The sequence below is a fragment of the Pelmatolapia mariae genome, linkage group LG10_11, assembly GCF_036321145.2.
Source record: "Pelmatolapia mariae isolate MD_Pm_ZW linkage group LG10_11, Pm_UMD_F_2, whole genome shotgun sequence".
NCBI lineage: Eukaryota > Metazoa > Chordata > Actinopteri > Cichliformes > Cichlidae > Pelmatolapia > Pelmatolapia mariae.
The window spans coordinates 13,180,677-13,202,607 of NC_086236.1; the positions used below are offsets into that span (position 1 = coordinate 13,180,677).

At 40.6% G+C, this 21,931-nt stretch overlaps 2 protein-coding genes across 4 annotated transcripts in view; one reads left to right on the forward strand and one right to left on the reverse strand.

Moving 5' to 3' along the window:
• septin8a (septin 8a) overlaps positions 1-17,509 on the reverse strand; it is a 35,904-nt gene extending 18,395 nt beyond the window's left edge. For 2 of the 3 annotated variants that reach the window (XM_063488491.1, XM_063488490.1), the window contains exons 1-4: positions 17,354-17,509; positions 7,675-7,789; positions 7,201-7,396; positions 4,799-4,985 (exon numbers count right to left, since the gene is read on the reverse strand). In XM_063488491.1, coding sequence (XP_063344561.1) covers positions 4,799-4,985; positions 7,201-7,396; positions 7,675-7,789; positions 17,354-17,383 — 528 coding nt within the window. In that variant the 5' untranslated portion in view covers positions 17,384-17,509. The remainder of the gene's footprint in view (positions 1-4,798; positions 4,986-7,200; positions 7,397-7,674; positions 7,790-17,353) is intronic. The other variant, XM_063488492.1, reaches the window with a different exon arrangement.
• A 2,669-nt stretch (positions 17,510-20,178) lies between these two features.
• LOC134637901 (ankyrin repeat domain-containing protein SOWAHA-like) lies at positions 20,179-21,729 on the forward strand. Its single transcript, XM_063488461.1, has 2 exons — positions 20,179-20,828; positions 21,009-21,729. The coding sequence occupies exons 1-2, from the start codon at positions 20,179-20,181 to the stop codon at positions 21,727-21,729; spliced, it is 1,371 nt and encodes a 456-aa protein (XP_063344531.1).
• Positions 21,730-21,931: the final 202 nt, after the last annotated feature.

Genomic DNA, 21,931 nt, shown 5'->3' on the forward strand with positions numbered 1-21,931 from the left:
CCCAATCAGAACCCCAACTGATAAATAAAACAAACAGTGATTATGAAAACAAACTCGGCTCCATCTACAATCAGCAGCAGATGTGAAGAAATAAACACACAGTTTGTCTGCATTCCTCTGTACGGCTGCATTTCCCAGATCACCAACTGGGAAGATGGGCAGGACTCCCACAGATCCACTCAGCAATTCCACAGCGCGCCTTAGAGCATGAGTCAGGGCTTGTTAAAAATCAAATTTGAATCTCATCATACTTTGTTGGCTCGTTAATTTGCAGCAGGGTGGCCAGTATCAAGTTTTAACCCTTATTTAACAAACTAATTTAACTAATCTCGGTGTTATATTTGCTCGCTTCCCACAACTGAGTTTTCCCAGCTGACCAAAGATCATTCCCAAACAGTTAATGTTTGTTCTGAGGGACGAGGAGCACCAGCTGTGACCACATTAGAGCAGTTCACAGGAAAGATCATCCCTGAAAAAACAGCCCAATATTTTTGGCACTTTGTCATTTAATGTTATACAGGGAAATATCTCTGTGTGCAGGTGAGACCATGCTGATACAGTCTGAGCCTTAATAATGAAAACGCTTACAGAACAATATGAAAACACCTAATATGAATGGATCCCATTATTATCATTTGTGTTACATAATTATGTGGATAATGAGCTGCTTAACTCAGTTTTAATAATGAAGTTCCTATAATTCGTGGGCTTTGGTGAACAAGAAATTGAAGTACAACACTGCTGTGGAGTCAATTAGTCACCTTTTTTAAAGGCTGGATTTATTTAGAGATATAACACTGCTACGATAAATTACTTATTGCATGCATCATGTGTTTATTTTTTCAAGAAAAAATAAACACATGATGACTCTTGGGGACGCTCTGGAGCATTTCCTGATTTTTTTTAATCTGATTTATGGACGCTGCTGGATAAGAAGATTCTGGGAAAGTCGCAATGAATCTACAAATATAAAAATAGATGTTTAGCAAGATGTTTTCAAGCACGCCCTGGAAGCCTAAATAATACCTGATGGCAATAAAAGCAGGAACACAACAAATGTCTCACAGACTCAGATAAGGGTTTAAAAGATCTCAAACCTGCAAGCTGCCACTGACTGTGGATAATGTCACACAGCACTGATGTGAGAACAGCGTAGGCATGGTCGGGAGGACTCATGGCAAGTGGGCAGCATGACGTGTCCTGTCCCATGCACAATCTACTCAGGCAGCAGCTTCTCCTGAACCAAAGCGAGTATTTTCAGGACCACTGTGTGCTATATGTAAGGAGCGGACAATGCCCTGACCTGATTGTGCCGACACTGTTCATAGCTCATATGGGAAAACAGCACCACAGGAGTCAGGAAGCCAACTCCTTATTACTTTTAGAACCCCAGCATGTATGTGTCCTTTCAGTAACGCTCCGTCAAGTCTCTCCTTCCATTTTTACCTTGGAAAACATCTCATCTGCCACAAACAGGTAAAACGGTATAACCAAAAACAGCAAAATGGAACTTAACCTAGCCATGTGACAGTGGATTACATCACAAATTAAAAAGGTATTCTTAAAGTTAAGCAGGAGGCATGAATCCTTTCACCGAATAACCTCAATAAACTCACTCCTTTACATTCTTAAATTAAAAAAGTTAAGTAGCAATGTTTCCCATCCGTTAACAAAAAGAGTAAAAACCTTCATTTAAAACAAACGACACTCCTTTCAGACTCTTATCTCTCTTCCTGCCTTCATTTACCAAAAACCACATTTTACTTTACGGGCCTTGTGTGGGGAGGGCTTATTCGTTAACAAGAAAAACACCATTGTCTGGGTTAGACAGAAAAAAATACACAGACTGAAGGGAAAAGCTGTTTCTGGTCTCCTTCCCTGGTTTTTCCTGTGACAAGGCTATCTGTCAGAGGGGACAGATCTGTTCATTTATCTTTTTCATTTCCAGATACAACTTAAGATTTACACAAAATGTAATGATGCTTTCTTTGACAAGGATATGTCTCTGCATTAAATTTGATATTAAAAACACATAGCCCTGATTTATTGAGCCATAAAAAAAACAATTTCCAGCTACTGGGATGTTTTTTGTTTTTTGTTTTTAAAAAGCAATTTTCTTGGTTCTGCATGTTTAATAATTAGATTTTAGGCTGTAAACGCAACTGTAATCTGTTGAAAACTAACTGGTATAATAAACTGATTGCACAAACATAAAATAACTTTGTTAAAGCATTCTGTTAAAGCCATTTGGTTTTTTGTCTTTGTTTGTGCAAAACAAAGTAGGCACTTTCTGTGGTCACCCTCCAGATATCCAGAGCCCATAAACATGAAATAAGACAGAAATCTCATAAATGTGCAAAGGTTGAATATTGCTTGGTTTGCAGGGGTCTTAAAGGTTGCCTCCAAATCTATCTAGAAAGAGAACCTTGCACACATAAAGTCCATCTGCCCTGTAAAACACAGCAGTGTCACTTCCACATTGCAGTTACTCAACATTGGCTTGTTTTCAGATACAACAGCAAACACACTGCACATTGTGGAAAAATTTCTGGGACAGAGCCACTGAGGTCAGAGTGGTACTCATCGTGAACACCCGCAGTCTCACTGGTGGGTTCTGAACTGTGTAAATCATCAGGGATAAAAAATAAAGCCTACATTTCTTCCGGTTTAAACCGGAAACACTTTGTGAACCTGTGCAAAAAAATGTTTAAAAGGTGTATATCTAAAATGTCTCTGATTGTTACACTGGAGAATCAAAAGAAAGAAAATGTTAATCATATGGATCTACATAAAGTTTAGGCTGTGGTAGCTGCTCTGCTACAGTATATTTAGCTCAGGTAAGTTGGATGAGTCAAAGCAGAGGCCATGGCTTGGCTGTGTTCACTGTACTCATTTGGGTGGTATAAGGAGACAGTTGGCAAATGTAGCGTGCCAGGTTTTGATCGTTCTGTTGGCACATCAAGACAGCACACGGGCTCGGTGGTCAGCGCCATCGTTTCACAGTAAGGAGAGTCCTAAATTTGGGTTTCTGTCCTTTTCTAAAGTTCTCATAGCTTCCTTCACAGGTTAGTTTAGTACTCTTGTATCCCTAAAGGATAGTTTTAGTAAAAATACCAGAAGCACTGGTTTAATTTTGTAATAACAAAGTACTTCAAAAGGAAAAGAATAAACCCTTGGGTTTTTAAGAAAGGGTTTAATATACTGAATCAAATTTGTTCCTGAAAGCTGAAGACTCTAGTTAAGAGCCTTTGCATAAATAATTTATACACTTTTCTGATGCCATAAAACTATTAAGTGTCCCTGTAGAGCGGCATTTGGCTGAGGTATCTAGTTTTTATTATGAAGAGTATTGAGAGACTTCTGGCAGAGATGGCTTGGCTGTTGGCAGGGGAAAGCCAGCAGGGTTGGTCACAAGCTGACCATCTGCTTTATTCTGGATTTATTATCACTGCACCAACAGAAACAAACAGAGACAAAGCTACCACTTCATCAGCTCTACAGCAGTGCCATTAGGAGTTAAATAGACTGAAAAACTAATCGCAACCACTGCAGATCAATCTGAATGATCGAATAAAATTTGATTGCTGAACCTTACAGTGTATTGATTTGGTGCAATCTCATACAAATTCACAACAGAAAACAACAAATGGCTTATGGCTTCTACATAAAGCTTTGTAAGTGAAATGTGACAACTCCTGTGTGAGTTTACTGCCTCACAGCTTTAAAGTTAAACGAGCTCCTGCAGAGCTGAAAATACAAATCTCCTCTTTCACCGTCATTCACTCTCCTCTGAGTTTTGTCTGCTTCATAGTGTCTTACAGCTCACCTCCCTGGCTTGTAATAATTTGTTTTATTAAACTATGAAAACAGGAATAAAATGACAAAATAAACAGATAATAAACAGGCAATGCCCACTTAATACAATGAAAATATGAATAATAAAATAATAAATACAAATGGCTCCAACTTTGACCATAAACTGACTTATCTGGCTTGTCTAACTATGTACACCACAGTGACTCCGCCCCCTTTCCCCTTCTTTGCCCCAAGTGCTGTTTTGATGAGATTTTTTTTTTCCATTTGTTATTTAATGAAGGCAATCCCAACGACTGCATCTCCAGTGAGATACACTCATCACATACAGCAAATCATAGATCCATGGAGCAATAATCTGTGCAGTAATACTCACAACAACAATGAAAAAGCCACAAATCAATGTGTTCCTGAATCTGACTATTGACTGGTGTACAGCTGTGTGCTGACCTGCAAACATATACCAAACTCAATCTCAGAGTGAATTAGAGGGTTGTGATGCTGATGTATTGGAAGGAGAGTAGTTTAAACTGACATAAATATCTTTTTATAAATAAGAATCTGTCCCTTAAAACACCAAATCAAATATTTTCACTATGCTGGCTTTTTAGGTGTAAAACTATTCATGGAGAGGTTCTCTTTCCCCAAATCACGACTATTACAGTTCAAACCATTAATCCTTTTCCACAGAAATAGCCAAATAAGTTCAGCCTAAACACTGCCGAGTGAACTCTTCTTGAAATCCTAAAAAGATGAAATGGAAACTTGCATAGTCACTGGAACATTTTTGTTTTAACTTTACTCTTCTCTTTTGGGACACAGAGTCCACACCCTGGTAGGCAGATCAGGGATGTCCTCGTTTCAGTGAAATTCAAACCAGTCACGCGGAAAGGGAAGTCTGATTTCAGACTAATATTATTCAAACACACTTGCATTTTTCCAGAGGGAAAATATAGATGCATGCTTGTGTGTCACATGTGCGTACCTTGCTGTCCAGTTTCTTCATAGTAACGAGGTCCAGGGACTTGAGGGAGTGTCCTGTCGGGGCAATGAAATAAAGGCAGATGTGGATCCTGGTGTCGTGGTAGTTAAACAGCGAGCGTTTGATCTTCAGCTCTTCCTGGAGATAGTTTTCAAACTGAGTGTCAATGTAGTCAACAATGGGTTTGTAACTGTGGAGAGAGGAGGGGAGAAAAGAGAAACGGTTAGGATTTATGTCTGTGGGTCAAAGCGAAATATTTGTCTTCTTATTCATGCGCTGGTAATGAATATGAAAAGGGAAAGGGGACTTTTCACAGGAAAAGGAAAAGACACAGATACGTTTTCAGTAACTGTGTGATCTGATTCAATGCCAAGATCTCAGCTTAGAGTTGCACAGCTTAGTGCTGCATGAAATTTGTGTTCAGCTTATGGAAGGTCCAGTTGAAACTAATCAAAGAGGCTGCAGAAAACATCGCGTCCTCTCTCTCACAGAGCTGTGACCGCTTTCGGAGCCTGTAAGTGTCACCAGTAAATCAGTGAAGGGCATGAACGCAAAGTAACACATCGTCATCTTTACAGCCTTTTCTCCTCGAGCATTTGCGAGAAAGGACAGGAGAGATGGGGAGTGCCTTGCTACACCACTCGCTCACAGCTACTTCACTATACAGCTAAATGTCAGAAAATGTTACTTACATTTCATTAAAATAACACATTTTTGTTGGTTGTTGCTCCAGTACAGTTGGTTTCTATAAGCTGTTTTCAATCTTTTAACCACAAAAGCCGGTGACCAGCCTCATTGGGATGTTTTGAATCACATTCACACCAGACTTGTTTATTTGAGTCTGCAGCTTTAACTCGTTTCATTTGGGAAGATGAGAAGAAAACCATTAGAAGGAAGCCACATGCTTAAATAAAAAACTAAGCGAACTGTTGGTTCATTAGTCATAGTAGATAACATCACACAGTTATAGTCTGGTTCTCACATCAACACTTGTCATTTTCTGGCTATATATCTCTACAATTATGATCATCTACATATGAGATGTTCAGTAAATTTGTTTGTATTGAACAGATGTCTCCAGACGAATTCCTTCGTTTATCTCATGCTGTTATATTTGGACACTGCACAACCAACTCAAACACTGTATGTTTTTCTTGCTCTGAATAGTAGACATGCTTGAAAACAACTGCAAGCAGTGTCAAACATCTTTAACACCTCCTGAATCCATATTCAGTCACATAGTCTTCAAAGTGCCTCAGAGTGACCAAAATGCAACCCAGATGCTCATGTTTAACATGCGTCTGCAAAAGTGAAAGTGATAATCATGACATTTTGTCTTTAGAAAACAACAAACTCTGAGAAACAAGCCCAAAAAACAGGGCTATGAGGACATAGCTGTTTTGTTTCTTTTAGAATTATTAGGAAGCGGTTCCTTTGTGTGCTCTGGAAAGATGCAGTTTAACACTAAAGATGGAAAATCGTGACACAGTCCTGTTACGTTTAATCTAAGGGCTTGAATGTGATTTCTACAAACTCTCTGACCTAAAGTCAGTAATTCCAAGTTTTTTCCTGTTAATCATCACCATACACTACTTCCATCTTTGCTAAACATGACAAATAACTGTAAAAATGACATCATCTTGTCGACTGTTCAACTCACTGATGTTTTACAACTCAAAAGTGACACATAAGTAGAACAGAAAAAAAAATGTATTCCATTCCCTCAGCCTGCAACATGTTTACAGTCATCTGTCCTCTCACTTCACATCCATCTTCAATCTTCTCTGAGGAATGCACAAACTGTGACCTTTTGAAGCTCTCTCAGTGTGCCGTTACACTCCGCTGCAGGCTCTGTCCTTCGCCATGTTGGTTTAAACGGTCTACAGAGAAAGCTGCTATCAAAGAGCGTGAGAGTGCTGCTTGCTGGCTAGGCCACAACAAGTACACTTCATTCCACAGCTGAATGTTAAAATAAACAAATCAACAATTTCCTCTTTATTTCTCCAACTTCCTTCAATTTCGGCCTTCGGAGACACCATAAAATGTGCAGAAGTCTGGACTGACAGTGGTTTGTGTGTCTGGGTCACTCGTTTGCCTACGTAAGCATCTTTTCATTGAAAATGTCATTTTGCAGCTTGCAGATTTTTGGAGAAATACTTACAGGGAAATCTGCTTTTACAACAGACCAAAGGAAATCACAGTCAATTCGTTTTTTTTACTTCTGCTTTTGGCTTATGGGATAATGCAGAGATATATTTGTGATCACCATTGGCAGTTCTTGTTGCTGGTTACCCATGGTACCCTTGGTTGTGGGTCAGTTTAGACTCCACTGCACCATTGGGTAACAAGCAGGTCTGGATACTTTGTGAGGCACTCTGGGCTGCATGTATGTGCACTTAGCTCACCTATCCTCTTTGTTGATCTGATCGCCGAAGCCAACCGTGTCAACGATGGTCAGTTTGAGGCGGACGTTGCTTTCTTGCAGGTCGTATGTTCGAGGCCGCAGATACACGCCGTTCTGGTAATGGCTCGCCTCTTCGTTCTCAAACATGGTGTTAAAGAGCGTGTTCATTAATGTCGACTTTCCGATACCAGTCTCCCCTGCGAATGGTCGGAAGCAGAGAGGGAGATGGAGAAAGAGAGAGTGCGTTAGCATCACTTGGGAGTACTTCATCAGCTTTCAGACATCGATTTTTATTGCTGTAACAGAAGTGTAAGCCAGTGTATTATGTTCATGTCAAGAAATACAACACAGTACTGCTGTTTGTTATTCATCTTTGTAGCTAAACATGTCACTCAGTGCAAAGTAAATCAACATGAGGGCCAGAGGGACTCTGGAGAAATGTACAGTAGTTACACATTCTCTGTCCGATACTCACCTACACATAGGATGTTGAAACAAAAACCCTGCGTGACCGATTTGCTGACCAGCTGCTCAGGGAGGCTGTCAAACCCAACATGGCCACCCAAACTGAGGTTACGCTTCTCTTCATTCTACGGGACACACAAAAAAAAAACATCAGAAATCTGGCGGATGTCAGGAAAACACATGGCCGAGTCATTATTCAGAAGAGGATGGCACAGATACTGAAGCGCTCACATTCCAATGCGAGGAAACATCAAAGACCTTCTGCTCATTCTGCACATGTAAAAATCCATCACCCCGCACATTATGAGTTAGGTAATCGAGGCCTGCAGTGAGGATGAGCTTCAGAATAATCACTCAGAAGCACAAAGAGGAAAGGCATGCTTTAACAGACAGAGGAAGGAAGTGATTATATTTGTATGGAAAATGGAATAAGGCACTTGAAAACATGCAAGATGCAAGTGAGCAGCTTGTTTTATAGAAAACCCCAATGTGAACATTTCAGAACTCCACCAGTCCATCTATTCTCCAAACAAGCTCATGATCAATATATCAGTTATAACACACTATAATAGAAATATATCGTTAATAGTGGGATGATAACAGCAGGTACAGAAGAGGCACCCGGGCTGCCTTATCTGCAACACCTTCGTCAGGTTTGATCTGTGGGATCCCCTGCCACTTCAAGAGCAGCTGGGAGATTTAATCCTTCTACTTCGAACCTCCGCCCTGCTGGAGGTGCATTGTGCGCCTCTACAAAGAAGCACCCACAGGGCATCCTTATGAGAAGGCTAAATCAGCTCAACTGACTCATCTGACCGTTTAGGATCACGGGGATATTTCAGCAGGTTGTATCAGTGATCTTGCTCTTTCAGTCATTTATCAAAGTTCATGACCATCGGTGACATAGATCAAACAGTAAATCGAGTGCTTTGACTTCTGATTAAATTCTCTCCCCACTGCTGAGGTGAAGTAAGATGCCCACAGATGCCCAAAGAAATGGCCACAGAAGTATTTAACCTGAAACACAAAAGTTAGCAATGCACGACAAACTAAAAACCACCAGGAAAAAAAAAAAAAAAAAAAAACAATTTAGGAGGGTTGTAACCTTTTTTCACATTTGATCTAGCTCATTTAACCAATCTCAGCTGAAGAAGAGAGTTAAAGCTGTACAAGAGGGCCAGCACCTTGAGATGAATAGGGCCACCCGATCTCATCTGGCTGAGCCACGAAGGACTGCATACTTGAAGGCTGAAGTCACCAAGCACAGGCAGCTGAGAGCAGAGCCCAGCCAACAATACAGAACTGAGAGGTGGAGGCAGGCTCCGAATACACAGAAGATGACTTTTAAACCTAACTGAACTGCATAGTACAAGCTGGAAAGTGTGTGTGTGTTCGTTCAGGGGTTTGGGGGGGGGGGGGGGGGGGGGGGGGGGGGGGTTGAACGAGAAAACAGGGCTTAATGTGTCAGGCAACACAGCTGGAGTAATCCAACATGAGCTGAGATACGCAATACTGAGCTGAGCTGCAGCACATTGGGGAGATTACTATACTATACTAGCATGTGTTAAAAGTAATAAATATCCTATATGCATTGATAATATGAATATTATTTAGATGTTTTAAAATGCACTAATGTTTATTAAAAAAAACATGCTAAACAAAGACATCAATTTCACTGCAATCCCCACAGCAACAGACAGAAACTCCCTTCATTACATGTCGTTCTGAATTTATTCATGAACATTGTATTTATAAATGTGAAAGGAGCAATAACACAATAATTGTGCATTGTAATAGGTGCATGACAGACTGCATATATTAGTATGCTAAAATAAGGGATAAAGCCGGTTTCAGTCGTGTGCACTGTAGTTCCCAAATCATCTTCGATTTCCAGTTTGAGCAGTTTACACAGCTCTTGTTCTTAAGTCTGAATACGTATATTATAAGTCGCTTTGAAAGAAAAAACGAATGAATAACTGCAACGTTTGCAGGAGTCGGTTTCAGGTTCACCGAGATGAATGAGAGGAAGAGGCTGTGGCCATTCTTTCTTTGTTATTCGCTGTAAACTCAGACCTTGTCAAACAACATTAATGCTTCTCTGTGGTAGTCAGCCTGCTGAATGAATGAAGCCGGGTAGAGATGTTCAGATAGAGGGAAGGGAGCAGACTATGATATTGTGCCTGTAAGCAAAACAAAACTCTGGATTCCTGAGTAGGTTTTAAAATAGGAGAAGTTAAAAATTTACATAAGCCTCTATTTATCCAGGAAATTATAAATAAAGGCTTGCGTGCTGCTTTTCCATAAACACTTTGTACTTTAAATTCTGAAAATGTGTACTTTAGTTTGTAAGCGTACTTCTTCAAGCTCACTGTTCCTATTTAATACTTTTCTAGACATTTAGAGCACAGCTAAGCTTAAGGAGGGTTTTTTTAACTTGTAAACCTGCTTCTGTGGATATTCCTCCAAACTTACTAAACCACAATGGTGAAACAAAAATTCAGAAAAACAACAAGGATTCTGACTCACTCTGGATCATTTTGGGTTGACCTCCTACACTGAACCTAATCACGCTGTCAGTAGCACATGATTTTTGTGTGTAAGTGAGCGACACATAAGAAGCAGATGAAGCCCGTGAACGGCTGCTGCAAAATGAGCGCCCAGGCCTGACCAAGAGTGTTATCTTTTAGGAGAAGACAGCACAGAACTGCAGACGTGGACACAAACTCCCCAAGCTGTCACTCGACTGGCTGAATGTGTAAGTGTATGCACTGGACTGACTGCAGGAGGAAGCACTCAGTTTCCTTAGTGTCCTTAGTGCAGTAAAACGGCTATCCAGCCATGTGCAAGTACTCCACTGTAAGTAAAAACTCAACGAATCACAGAAGTTGGAAAAATAAAACTGGACTGCAATGACATTTCATTTCTCAAAAAGAAAAACAGTGCAGAAATAGCTCAGATAGAGAGTTGAGAGTTGATAAGAAACTCATTTATTGCAATGAGTGCAAGATGTTGCAGAACTAAATAATCTGTTAAATAAAGCACTTTAATTTCAGCTGCCAAAACACTGCACATTTTATTGTTAATATAGATTTATATTAGAGATTATAGATTTAAGATAGATTTCACTTAAGCAAAGTGTGACGTACAGCCAAAAAATAATATTATGTTAAACATTTCTCCATCTTTGGTATTTTTAAGGGAGGCATTAAAGGATTGCCTAGTTCACTATACATTCTTTTCACCCTATGTAATTCAAGCCAACTGGATTTCTTTAACAACATGACATATCTAAAAATAAACCTGCCTCTTTTTTTTGCTTTCTGGTCCATTTAGATTTGATGTCGAGAACATAATAACACCCATCAGCAAATACAGGATGTATAACCAACAGACAAGAACAGTTAGGGAAACTATGAGGTTTCTGACTGTCCACCCACCCACCCGAGCTAGCTCGGAAGAAGAGAAAAGCAGCGGCACAAAGTATGTCAGGAATGAAAAGCTTCTGGTTAACTGTCTCAGGGTGAAGAGACAACACTGTTCCCAGGCCACCAGGAAATGGTTGCACAGAAGAGGCCCCAGGTGGCTCCAAGTGAAATGAGCCACAAACAATATGGGCTAGGTCACAATGCTGCTCGCTCGAAACTAGCCAAGTTACTAAAGCCTTTTATTATTGTTGCAGATGAAAATCCGATGTGAAACAAAAAGAATGGCATAAGTAAAGGTAATTTAAGGTAATCAGTTTCAAGGTCCTCACCGTCGCATCTGCATGGTCTACTGGGTCACCCAAAGAGAGTTGCGATATGTTTTTTTTTTTAATAAAACCTGTGCAAAAACTAAAAGAAAAGCTCTAATCTCAGTTTGTTCTGTAGTATGTGTATCCTGCACTGCAGGAGGCGACTTTTGTTGTGATTTGGCGCTATATAAATAAAATTGAATTGAATTGAATTGAACCCTAAATTCAGTGAAACATGTAACCATTTTCATTGTATATTGTGCCACATGTTTAGTTATGATTGTTTAAGCTATAAAATAATGAACCTCTGCACGGGATCACTTAATCAGGGACCGAAATACTGCTCATCTGCCGCTCTTATCCAAGCTAGTTCTTTCCCCTGACACCATCAGTCTTTAAAAATGCAACTCAGTGCTACAAAGCTGTGGATATTCAGTGAATTTCTGGGCTCTAACCAAGCAAGCCATGAGATCATTTTTTCAAACATTCTAATAAATATGTGATTCGGATCTGACCTGATATAAACTCAGGCAAAAACCAAGCTCGGTTTCATGTGCCCATCAGTCCACAGAAACACTCGGTCACCGGCCATCAGTCGGCCCATCCCTCTCTAGCCATCTTCTTTTCAGCTGTCTTCCAGCCTTCTGGCCTACTTCCCCGCCTGACTGGTGTCTGCAGCTTGTGTCTGCCTCAGTGAACCTCCACCTGACAGACAGCAGCAACCACACACAAACACACAGTTGCAGCTCATGTTTGTGTGTTTGTGGGGAAGAAAACTTCACACATTACTACTACTATAACATCTTGATGTCAAATTTGTTTAGATATAGTTTGTCTGTTAGCAAAGACAGAATTCATCCACTTGAATGTGGCATGAAATGAAATGACTTTTATTTTGATTCAAACTGTATATACTGTATTAAGCTTTTGCAGGTAATGAAAGTGCAAATGACATTTTGGGGGCTTCTTGTCACACTTTGGGCTTGATTTGACTTAGCATCTGTGAAGGGAGGAGACCACAGGACAGCCTCAGTGACAAACCCACACACGCACACATTTATCACTCTTTAGCTGAAGTGGCTGCTGACTGGTGTTTCCTGTTCAATGAGAGCTGTGTAAGTTCATGAAAGTGTAACTCTACTTTCAAACTGCCAGTACACAGTACTAACATGTCACACTTTTGAAATCAATAACATACTTTATAAATTACGTTACAAATATTTTTGCATCTTATTCCACGTCAACAAGCATGAAATGCTGAGTGAGGTGTTTTTGCGTTACTGTCAGGTCGAACCACACCTACAGACTTCTGCTCCCATGTACTGCTCCACCGGTTCTCAGCAGCTGCCCATGCTGGCAGCGATGTTGTAATGGTAAAAATGTTGACGGTTGAGATTTGAATGACGTGTCCCTCCTCTTGTCTTTTATGTTATTATAACCTGCCCCACGCTCATGAACATGCTTACATTACTACTGAGCCTCACCAGTAGTAACACCATCCATGCCGAACAGGAAAGACAAAAGGGAAAAAAAAGGAGTGACAGATGGGAAGTTGAGACAGGAACCATTTTACGAGACAGATGCACAGCATACTTATCTTTATGGGGGTTCCTTACCATTAGAAAAGAAGAAAGTATGTTTTTGTTTTTAACTTATCCTATCAGCCACAAAAGCAAAGTTTTGTAGGTCAAAGGTAAAAATGGCATAGATTGGATTAGCTTTACTCTCATCCATGCATGCTAAGTACAATATAAGCCTTCTTGTTTTAAGATCTTATACTAACTAGCAAACATGTTGTTGAATACTTCTGGTTGATACTTCAAAGTTGATTTAATTCAAAAATGTGGATCCCAGAGAAGAAAAACTCCAGGACGTAAAATATGTAATTTGCTTTGTGTGCTAATTTTGAATGAAGTAAGAGCTTTTTTTGGCTAGTCATATAAAAGGAAAAGGAGCAACCAACCGCACAGTCCATGCATAAATATGATTTTGACTTAAGAATCTACCTTAACGCAGTTTTCTCTTTTCCTGTCCTTCTTATTGGTATTTACTGATGAAACTGGAGGGACCCTACCTTCTGTTTTACCGTCCACTCTGCCAACACTGGCCAAATTAGTTCTGGGTTAATGACTTAATTTTAAAGAACACAAATATTCATCTGGAGCAAATTCCATAGAGAAGAGCAAAAATTTGATTTAGAAAACATGATCTAGAAACATTTCTCACAAGAGGAAAAAACTGATACTGCATGTGAAGTAGGGGTGGGCGATATAAACGATATAGATTTGGCCAACGATAGAGATTTTGACTATATCGCGATATCGCGATATCGCATGTTGATGATGTCATCAAGCTGCGCCTGTTTTGGTAGAAAGTATCACAGTGGCTACAAGCATTATCATCAGTAAATTATGTTCTCCTGACTGAAGTTTGGCCCGTGTATAGCATCCTGCTATGCGATTGCATTTGTCCCTAACCACCAGAATCCCTCACGTTAACTTTTATCGAGTGGAAAAAAAGTTGCCGTTCATCCTCCAGCTTCACTGTGCTAATGTTATGCTAACATAGCTGTGTCGCTAGCAATCACGTAGCACAACATTATATACCAGGTAGTCCAACTTCGGTAACCCTGCAAACGCCACTGCTGTTTAGTTTTCTGTCTTCACTTATGTTGGAAGTGGTAGCAGAGCTGTACGTTTTAATTAGTTTCAAAAATCTCTGTCAGAACATGGTATGAAATGTTTAGGTGTAAACTAGCGAGCTAACTTCCTGTTAACTTCTAACTCCGTTAAATTTAATAAATTCTGTTTTCATGGATGCATGGATGTTAAACTTAATTGTTACACCCGATAAAGCAGCAACGCTGATGATTTAATTAAAGATGAAAGAATTTAGACTGTTTTTAACTCTCAGTGTTCGTTTGACTTTGGGACCTGAAGGGGACGGAGTTTTGGACCCAGATTACTCCTCACTACGGCAGCCGTAATGCTCTGACAATCCATCAAGCAGTCCATCAGCAGGCTTACCAAAGTTGTACTAAAACATTTTTTAACAGATTTCTACACGCCAAAATCGGTTCAAGGTCAGTGAGCACAACCAGAATTCATACATAAGGCACACTCGCGATTTTTGAGAAAATTAAAGGATTTTAAGTGTGCCTTATAGTTCGGAAAATACGTTATACAGAAGAAAAGAATATATCGTGATATATATCGTTATCGTACATGCTTCAAATTATATCGCGATATGAATTTTAGGCCATATCGCCCAGCCCTAATGTGAAGGAAATAAGACCTCTAAATTAGGGCTCTCGCTGATGTTTGGAGCTGATGCCAATTTGAATTTTTAAGGAATAAATATCACAATATTGATGTACTGGACATCATAACGTATACATGCAACAAATACTTTTCGCTGCTCCCCTATTCACAAGGGATCACCACAGCGGGTAGCTCCGCACGTTTAATTTGGCAGAGTTTTTACACCGGACATCCTTCCTGACACAAGCCCAAAGGCATTTGCGTTTCCTCCTGGGATGGAATTTGGGATCTTTCGCTTGTCCTGCGAATGTTTAAACCGCTACTCAAATACAATATGTGAGTTACACTAGAAAGGGAAAATAACTTTGCAGCAATGTGGTTTACTAACCCGTTAGCATCTAAACACGAACACACTGCTCATCTCCACGCTGTCTGCTCAGCTGTGGTGTGCACCCTGCTGCATGTGCTGCAGGGTGCACAACTCAGCCGGAGAATCTTTTTCTACATCCAGACATATCAGCGTACAGTCTCATATATCAGATCGGCTGTAGGTATGGGAGCGTGTCTAGCCGCCAGTCTATCCGGTTCAACTGTTCATTGTGGACCACACTTTGCTACATTTCACTGATAACTAAGAAAATAACTGAGCTACATACATGGTAATCCTCATTCAGCCTGTGCTGACATTATTTTGCAAATTTAACCTCAGTATATAAAGAATTGGGAGACAGATATTGACTCATCACAGCTGAGGCTGCAGCTTGGATGTCATGATTCATCCGATTCACCAGGTTTGACAAGCTTGCCCGAAGGCCGTTTAAGCCCCACAATTTCTATATACAGCTTACAACGCTGATGGCGGTAAACTTGATCCACACTTTGACCTAAACAATGTGATACAGGCGTGTTCCTTCTTGTTCCAGGATGTGTTTCATTAACAAATGCATGTGCAACTAGAGCACCAGCTGTATGAAGACATTGTAAGCACAAGTTAAATAAGCTTTTAAAAGAGCAAGGACCTGCCTGCTTGCCTGCTTGAGTCCTTACTCCACATCTCTTGGCTTTAAGCACTTTATGGAGCTAATTTCATTTCACGCATGCAGTCCTCACGGGAGAGACAATACTCTTCAGGGTCAGTAAGCACTGTGCCTCCTGAATGTGCTCGGGCTTTTTATTTTTATTTTTTTTTAATTGCATCCAAATTAAAATGAACATCATTATTTTTATGCTACACACTCTAATGCAATCAATAATCGAGAACAACACACATTGTTAGGCAGTTGGCTTGTATTGATCGCTTCATGTGGATCCGGCCTAGAAAGTTATCCCAGCGCTACAGGCTCCACTGGATGGGGCTGACGTGGAAAAACAATCCAACCAAGCACACATCTCTATCAATAGCTGTGTGTAATTAAACAGTACTCCCTTTACACAAACTGCCAGGCCAGCAGGTCAGTTTGTTCAATGTGGTCTCACTTAGTTCAGGATGTTAGACAGCTGCGTTGCTGCCAACGCCGGCCTGTTTCGCTGCATTCTCAGCATTTTTCTCATTAATCAATCCTCTAAATTTCGTATTCCAAAAGAGACATTTTGGAAACTTCCACTGGGCTCTGAGCCCCCATTCCTGGATACCTTCCTAATTTAAGAAATGCGAGGAGTGCAATATCCTCTCTTTATTTCTGGATCCTCTCCTTTTCTTCGCAGACATGTGTTGCATCAATAAGTGGTAGGAGTGGCCGGGAGTGTGTCCTTAATCTCTTTATCCCTGCAAGTCAGCTCTGCTTACAGCCTAACACAGAGATCTTTTTAAGCATCTGCCAAAAAAGTTAATCACCTTCTCTCATTCATTTGCCACTTTACTACAACATCATCATCACCATTATTACTAATATCATTCATACACTCACCTATTCTTTGTCATGTGACTTTGTGGGAATTTACAGAGAATTTTCAGGTATGTTTTGCGACACTTCACTGTACCTACAGAGTCACACCTGAATGACAACATGGCATGTTACTATGGATGTAATCCAGGATGCATTCCACCCTCAACTGATACTACTCTGCCCAGCCTGCTACTGTGCCACTGTGTAAAAAGCAGTATCATGAACTGACATACCCATGGCTGTAAACATAACATTTTGAGTTTAAGGAAGAAAAACACAAGTGTATTTATTACTCATCACTGCGATTAATACACCTAAAGGAGTCTTCAAGTGGTAATTTTATCCACTGGCTAGCCAGTGTACATGCCTTACTGTGATACTCCATGGCGGTTGCAATGTTTGTTTCCTTAATTTCTAATAATCTCAACAGTAAATAGTTTAATGTTTGCATACGCTACACCCATATATTCAGCAACGCGTCCACGCGTGTAAACGCAACCGAAGAGAAAAAAATGCATTACACGGCACGACATTAAAAATAGTCAGCTACTGTAGCGTACTTAATTTCCCCATAACTGGGAAAAACACAGTCACCATCACCGAAATCACTCCCACCATCTCGCCTGAGCCCACAGTCCAGGCTCCAAAAGCGGGGGAGGCTTAGCTACATACATACCCACACATAGACAGCAGCTAACACACACTTTTACAAATCACAGCCAAGTGTGCCCGTAGCTGCACTTGCAATGTTTACTGCTCCTAGAAAACAGAGAGGAAAAAAACAAGGAGCTCCGGATAGCATTTGCTTACCGAAAACACGTCAACGTCCGTGGCAGCCATGGTGCGGAATGTATGGTGTTGGTGTGCTGAAGCAGACCGAGCACAGGCGAAAGGGAGCAGCCCTTGTGTCTCCGTACTAGCCTGCTAAACTACTGACTGAGCCGAGCTGACAGTGATAGGAAGAGAGGGACACAAGGCGGAGAGGAGCTGCTGAACTGGGCAGGGAGGGCGCTAAGCTAGGCGACGAGAGGACTCCCTGCTACTTCGGTTCTGCTTCGCTCTGACACGCTACAGTTTTTCATTCGCTTTTAAGCTTCAGACGGAAAACGGTACTTGTGTAAAAGAACAACAGTTATTTTTTATTTTTTTATAAACTAATTTATATATAAGCAAAGGGTGAGAGAGTCGGTTATTACTGTACTTAACGGCTGTTCGATGGAGCACTGTTTGCGCATGCGTACGCACATTCCACATTTTTATACATTTTGGCTGTTTTCACATAAAGAAAGCTATTTTTAAGTAGCTTTTTATTATATTGATTATCAAAGTGAACTACAAAAGATGGTTGCTATGTAGTTTTTATTAAGCACTAAAGAGTTTCCAGGCGATGTAAGAATAAATATTTATACCTAAGTTAAAGTCGAGCGTGAACTATCCCAAGTATAGTTGACATCTTTGGTTGTGACATATACTTTTTCAATATGGCCAGCTTTCTCAATCGCTGCAGGAATGTCATGTTGCACATTCTGCAAGCCAGGACAGGAGCGAGCAGCAGAAATATGTGTCAGTCAGAGGTGGATATCATTTAAAAAAATACCTAATCATTTGGATGCCAGTCAAAACATGGCATTCATATTTAAATTAAGCTAATTAGGTCAGAGATTGAGTTTACTAGAATGCAGATCAGCCAATCAGAGAGTTGGAGCAATCCGTCACGTGATGTGATGTCGCGATTTTCAATATTTTTCTGTGTTATCTGTCACGCAAAAAAATAGAATATGTATCTTGTATGTGTGTATACCAAACTGGCTTTATTCCAGATAAATGAATGGTATTACTATCATGAGTAAGAGCAGCGGTTAAGTTATAAGATACCGTTGCAATAATTAGGATTTCCAAAGAACTAAGTGGCAAACCTCCAGTACTCAAAAGTCAAGCTCACACATGCCACAAACTGTAGTTCTTCTAATGGCCACTTGCAGCTCGCTCGATGAGTAAGTCAGTCTGTATTAATTACAATCTTGACGTTAAAGTGCCCAACTTTATCAGGAGAAATAGAAGGAAGGTCAGAAAAAGTTGCACTGTGTCTTTGAGGATCTCAAGAGCACATACTGGAAGAATTAAAAGATGTTAAAGTGACTAAGCGGCATTTTAAAAGGCTGGTACAAAAAGGCTTTTGGCCTCTATGGATAGTGCCCCCCTTCATTGGGGAGATGCATAACTCATCCATGTGGATACTAGAGTTAGGTGTGTGGCTGTCTGATTGACAGGCACAGTCTGCCGTGATAGTGATGTGTTGTATGACCATGTTGGTGGTGTTCCTGCATCATTATAATAATGTTGGTCCACAATGCTGATGTGATGTCATAGCTTGATGACTGTGATGAGAAAGGACAAAAAAATCCATTTGTTTATATAAACATCTCTTCTGAAACAAATGTTAAGCATTTCAAGCGTTTTCCTTATTAATTAATGCAATTAAATAATAAAGTTAGGTTTGCTGTTAGCCACATTTAGGTTCCTCATCCTGGTTTGCTTGGGATAGTTTTTCATAGCTTTAGTTAACTTCCTGGTTAATGCTAACTAAATGCTCACACAACATGACTGACCAGTTGTAATGTTTATTCTGGAACAACATTATGATGAAGATATAAGATATATAAGATAGGAACAAAACTAACCTGGCAATATCAAATCGTATGTGGTGAAATTATCTGACAAATACTACGGCTCGCTGTGAGGTACAGACTATCAAAGAAGTCTTTGGTTCAGTTTTGTGGAGTAAAATTGCAGCAATTTATTAGCCCGATGCAGTCAACAAGATAGGATGGCCACAACAGCCACAACAATGATGCGTCCAATCAGATGGGTGAGGTCACGGTTGCTATGTCCATCTTTTATTTACAGTCAGTGATGGTAACAGATTATATAACCTATATGACATTTTCAAAATACAAAAAAGAAATAATGAGCCCACATTTCATTATAAAATATATGTAACTAGATTGTAACCACAATGATTTATTAATTCATTTATTTATTATTTTAATCTTTAAATTCCATTGTCACCATTGTTTACAACAACTTATTTTGTTTGTTTGCTTTTCTTGAAAAGGGGAAAATTACTTTTTTTTAATGTGGCTGCATTAGTTTGTATATTATTATTATTATTATTATTATTATTTATTTATTTATTTATTTATTTTTTACTTTAGTATCATTATTATGATTAATATTATTTAAAGTGTAATATTTTCAATGTTTCAGTGTTGAAGTATAACCCTTGCATATAAAGTACCAAATATTTTCTCCTTATCATTTATATGTACTTGTAGCCTACGAGTATGAACAAAGTGATGCTTTTTGTTTTATTTTACTGAGGTCTACATTGTCGATTTACCGAAATCTTTGAGCATAAGAATGTTGAACTACTTTGTTCATAGTAAAATATGTACATACATTATTCAAATTGTCCACGTCCTCACTTTCCCCGGAAAGAGCCTCCTCCAGGTGTGGGGAGGAGAGCGAGCGTCCAGGTAAAGCGGTCTGTACCGTCACACGGATAAAGGTGTAACACACCGCGCAGCTGTAAGGAGCTTTTGGAGCTTTCGCTTTTTTCTTTCACAGCTTTAATAATGATTTTGACACAAGAATCCATCCTGTCTTTGCTGGTAGCAGAGGGTGGAAGAGTGAAGAAATCCGACCTGGTTGATAAGTTCAGAGGGTCGGTGGACACCGCGGATCCCGAAGAAAGAGAACGGAATAGGGAGATTTTCAAGACTTTTGTCAACAATGTAGCGTTTGTGAAAGAAATCGACGGCGAACGGTATGTTGTCCTGCGGAAAACCTATCAGCATTTGCTGGAAGGTCCAAAGATCCATGTGGAAAAACCTGAAAATGAAAAGATCCCGCTGACAGGTGAGCAGCAGCGCCCACCTGCGCAGGCTGGAAGCTCTGAGGATCAGGGAGGTGTACGATCAGCTGTTACTGAACCTGATCAGGAAGAGGCAAGTGAAAGTAGTGACCATCCCACAGAACTGCTTTCTCCCATACAGATGGCACTGCAAAGGAGTAAATTTGCAAGTGTACGACTTAAAAGATCACTGAATGTTGATGTCCAGCTGCAGGATAGAAAGGGAATTAACTGCTCAAATGCGCCCGTAAAGAGCAAGCCATATGCCTTGCCTCTGAGGATGCCCCCCAGCGCCACTAAAGTGGAGATCCACAAACTTAAGCCTGACCCAGATGAACCCGAAGAACACCCAAAAACAGATGCTTTCAGGGATAAGAGAAACAAACTTAAGCCTGACCCAGATGAACCTGAAGAACACCCAAAAACGGATGTTTTCAGGGACAGGAGAAACAAACTTAACCCTGACCCAGATGAACCCAAAGAACACTCAAAACCGGATGCTTTCAGGGACAAGAGAAGGATGCCTTCGGCGGAGAGGGGCGGCAGCACCGGCTCACCCCAGCTAAGGAGGGCAGCGAAGAGCACCAAGGCATCAGAGGAGCACAAAGACACCAGAATTCCCTCTGTGGTTCCCCTGGAGCACTCAGAGCATCAGTGGCTCGTCAATTGCGCCGCTGGCCACTGGAGCCAGGTTTACGGCCTGCTGCTCAGAGACAACCAGCTGGCCGAGAAGAAGGACTTCATGTCAGGGTTCACTGCTCTGCACTGGGCAGCCAAAACAGGGAACAGCGACATGCTTGTGAAGATTATCGAAAAAGCCAGGCAAGGAGGGGTTGACATTGACATCAATGCAAAAACACACGGGGGATACACTCCTTTGCACATTGCTGCATTGCATGACAAACACTATATCATTGGCATACTGGTGAAGGAGTACGAAGCCAACATAAGCATCAGGGACAACTATGGCAAGAAGGCCTACCACTATCTCCACAAAGATGTTTCTGAGTCTGTGAGAGAGATGCTTTGTAAGCCCAAACCCCAGCCGGCACAGGACAGGGCCCTGCATGAGAAAGAGGAGCTGGATTTGTTCCCGGATCGCTCCAAGGGCCTGCATTCAATAAGCCGCCTCTTTCAACCAAACGTGACAGGCCACAAAAAGAAGCACAAGCAGCGGCCGGGGCTGTACTCCCTGAACAACGACCCCAGCGAAGAAGGAGAAGACGGCGGCGCCGGCTTCAGGCACAGACTTATGTCAGATGTTTTTATGTGAAGGCAAAGCTCTTCCCTGATTGAAAACACACCAATGACCTTCAAAGGATTTGGTTAATGCTCTCTTTAATAATGGCTTTTTTATTTTTAGCCTACTTTCTGCCATTATTATTGGAGATAATGATACAAAAAACATGTGGAGGGATTCTATAGAAACACAATTTAAGTGATTAAGATCAAAGAGAAAAGATTTAAAAAAAACC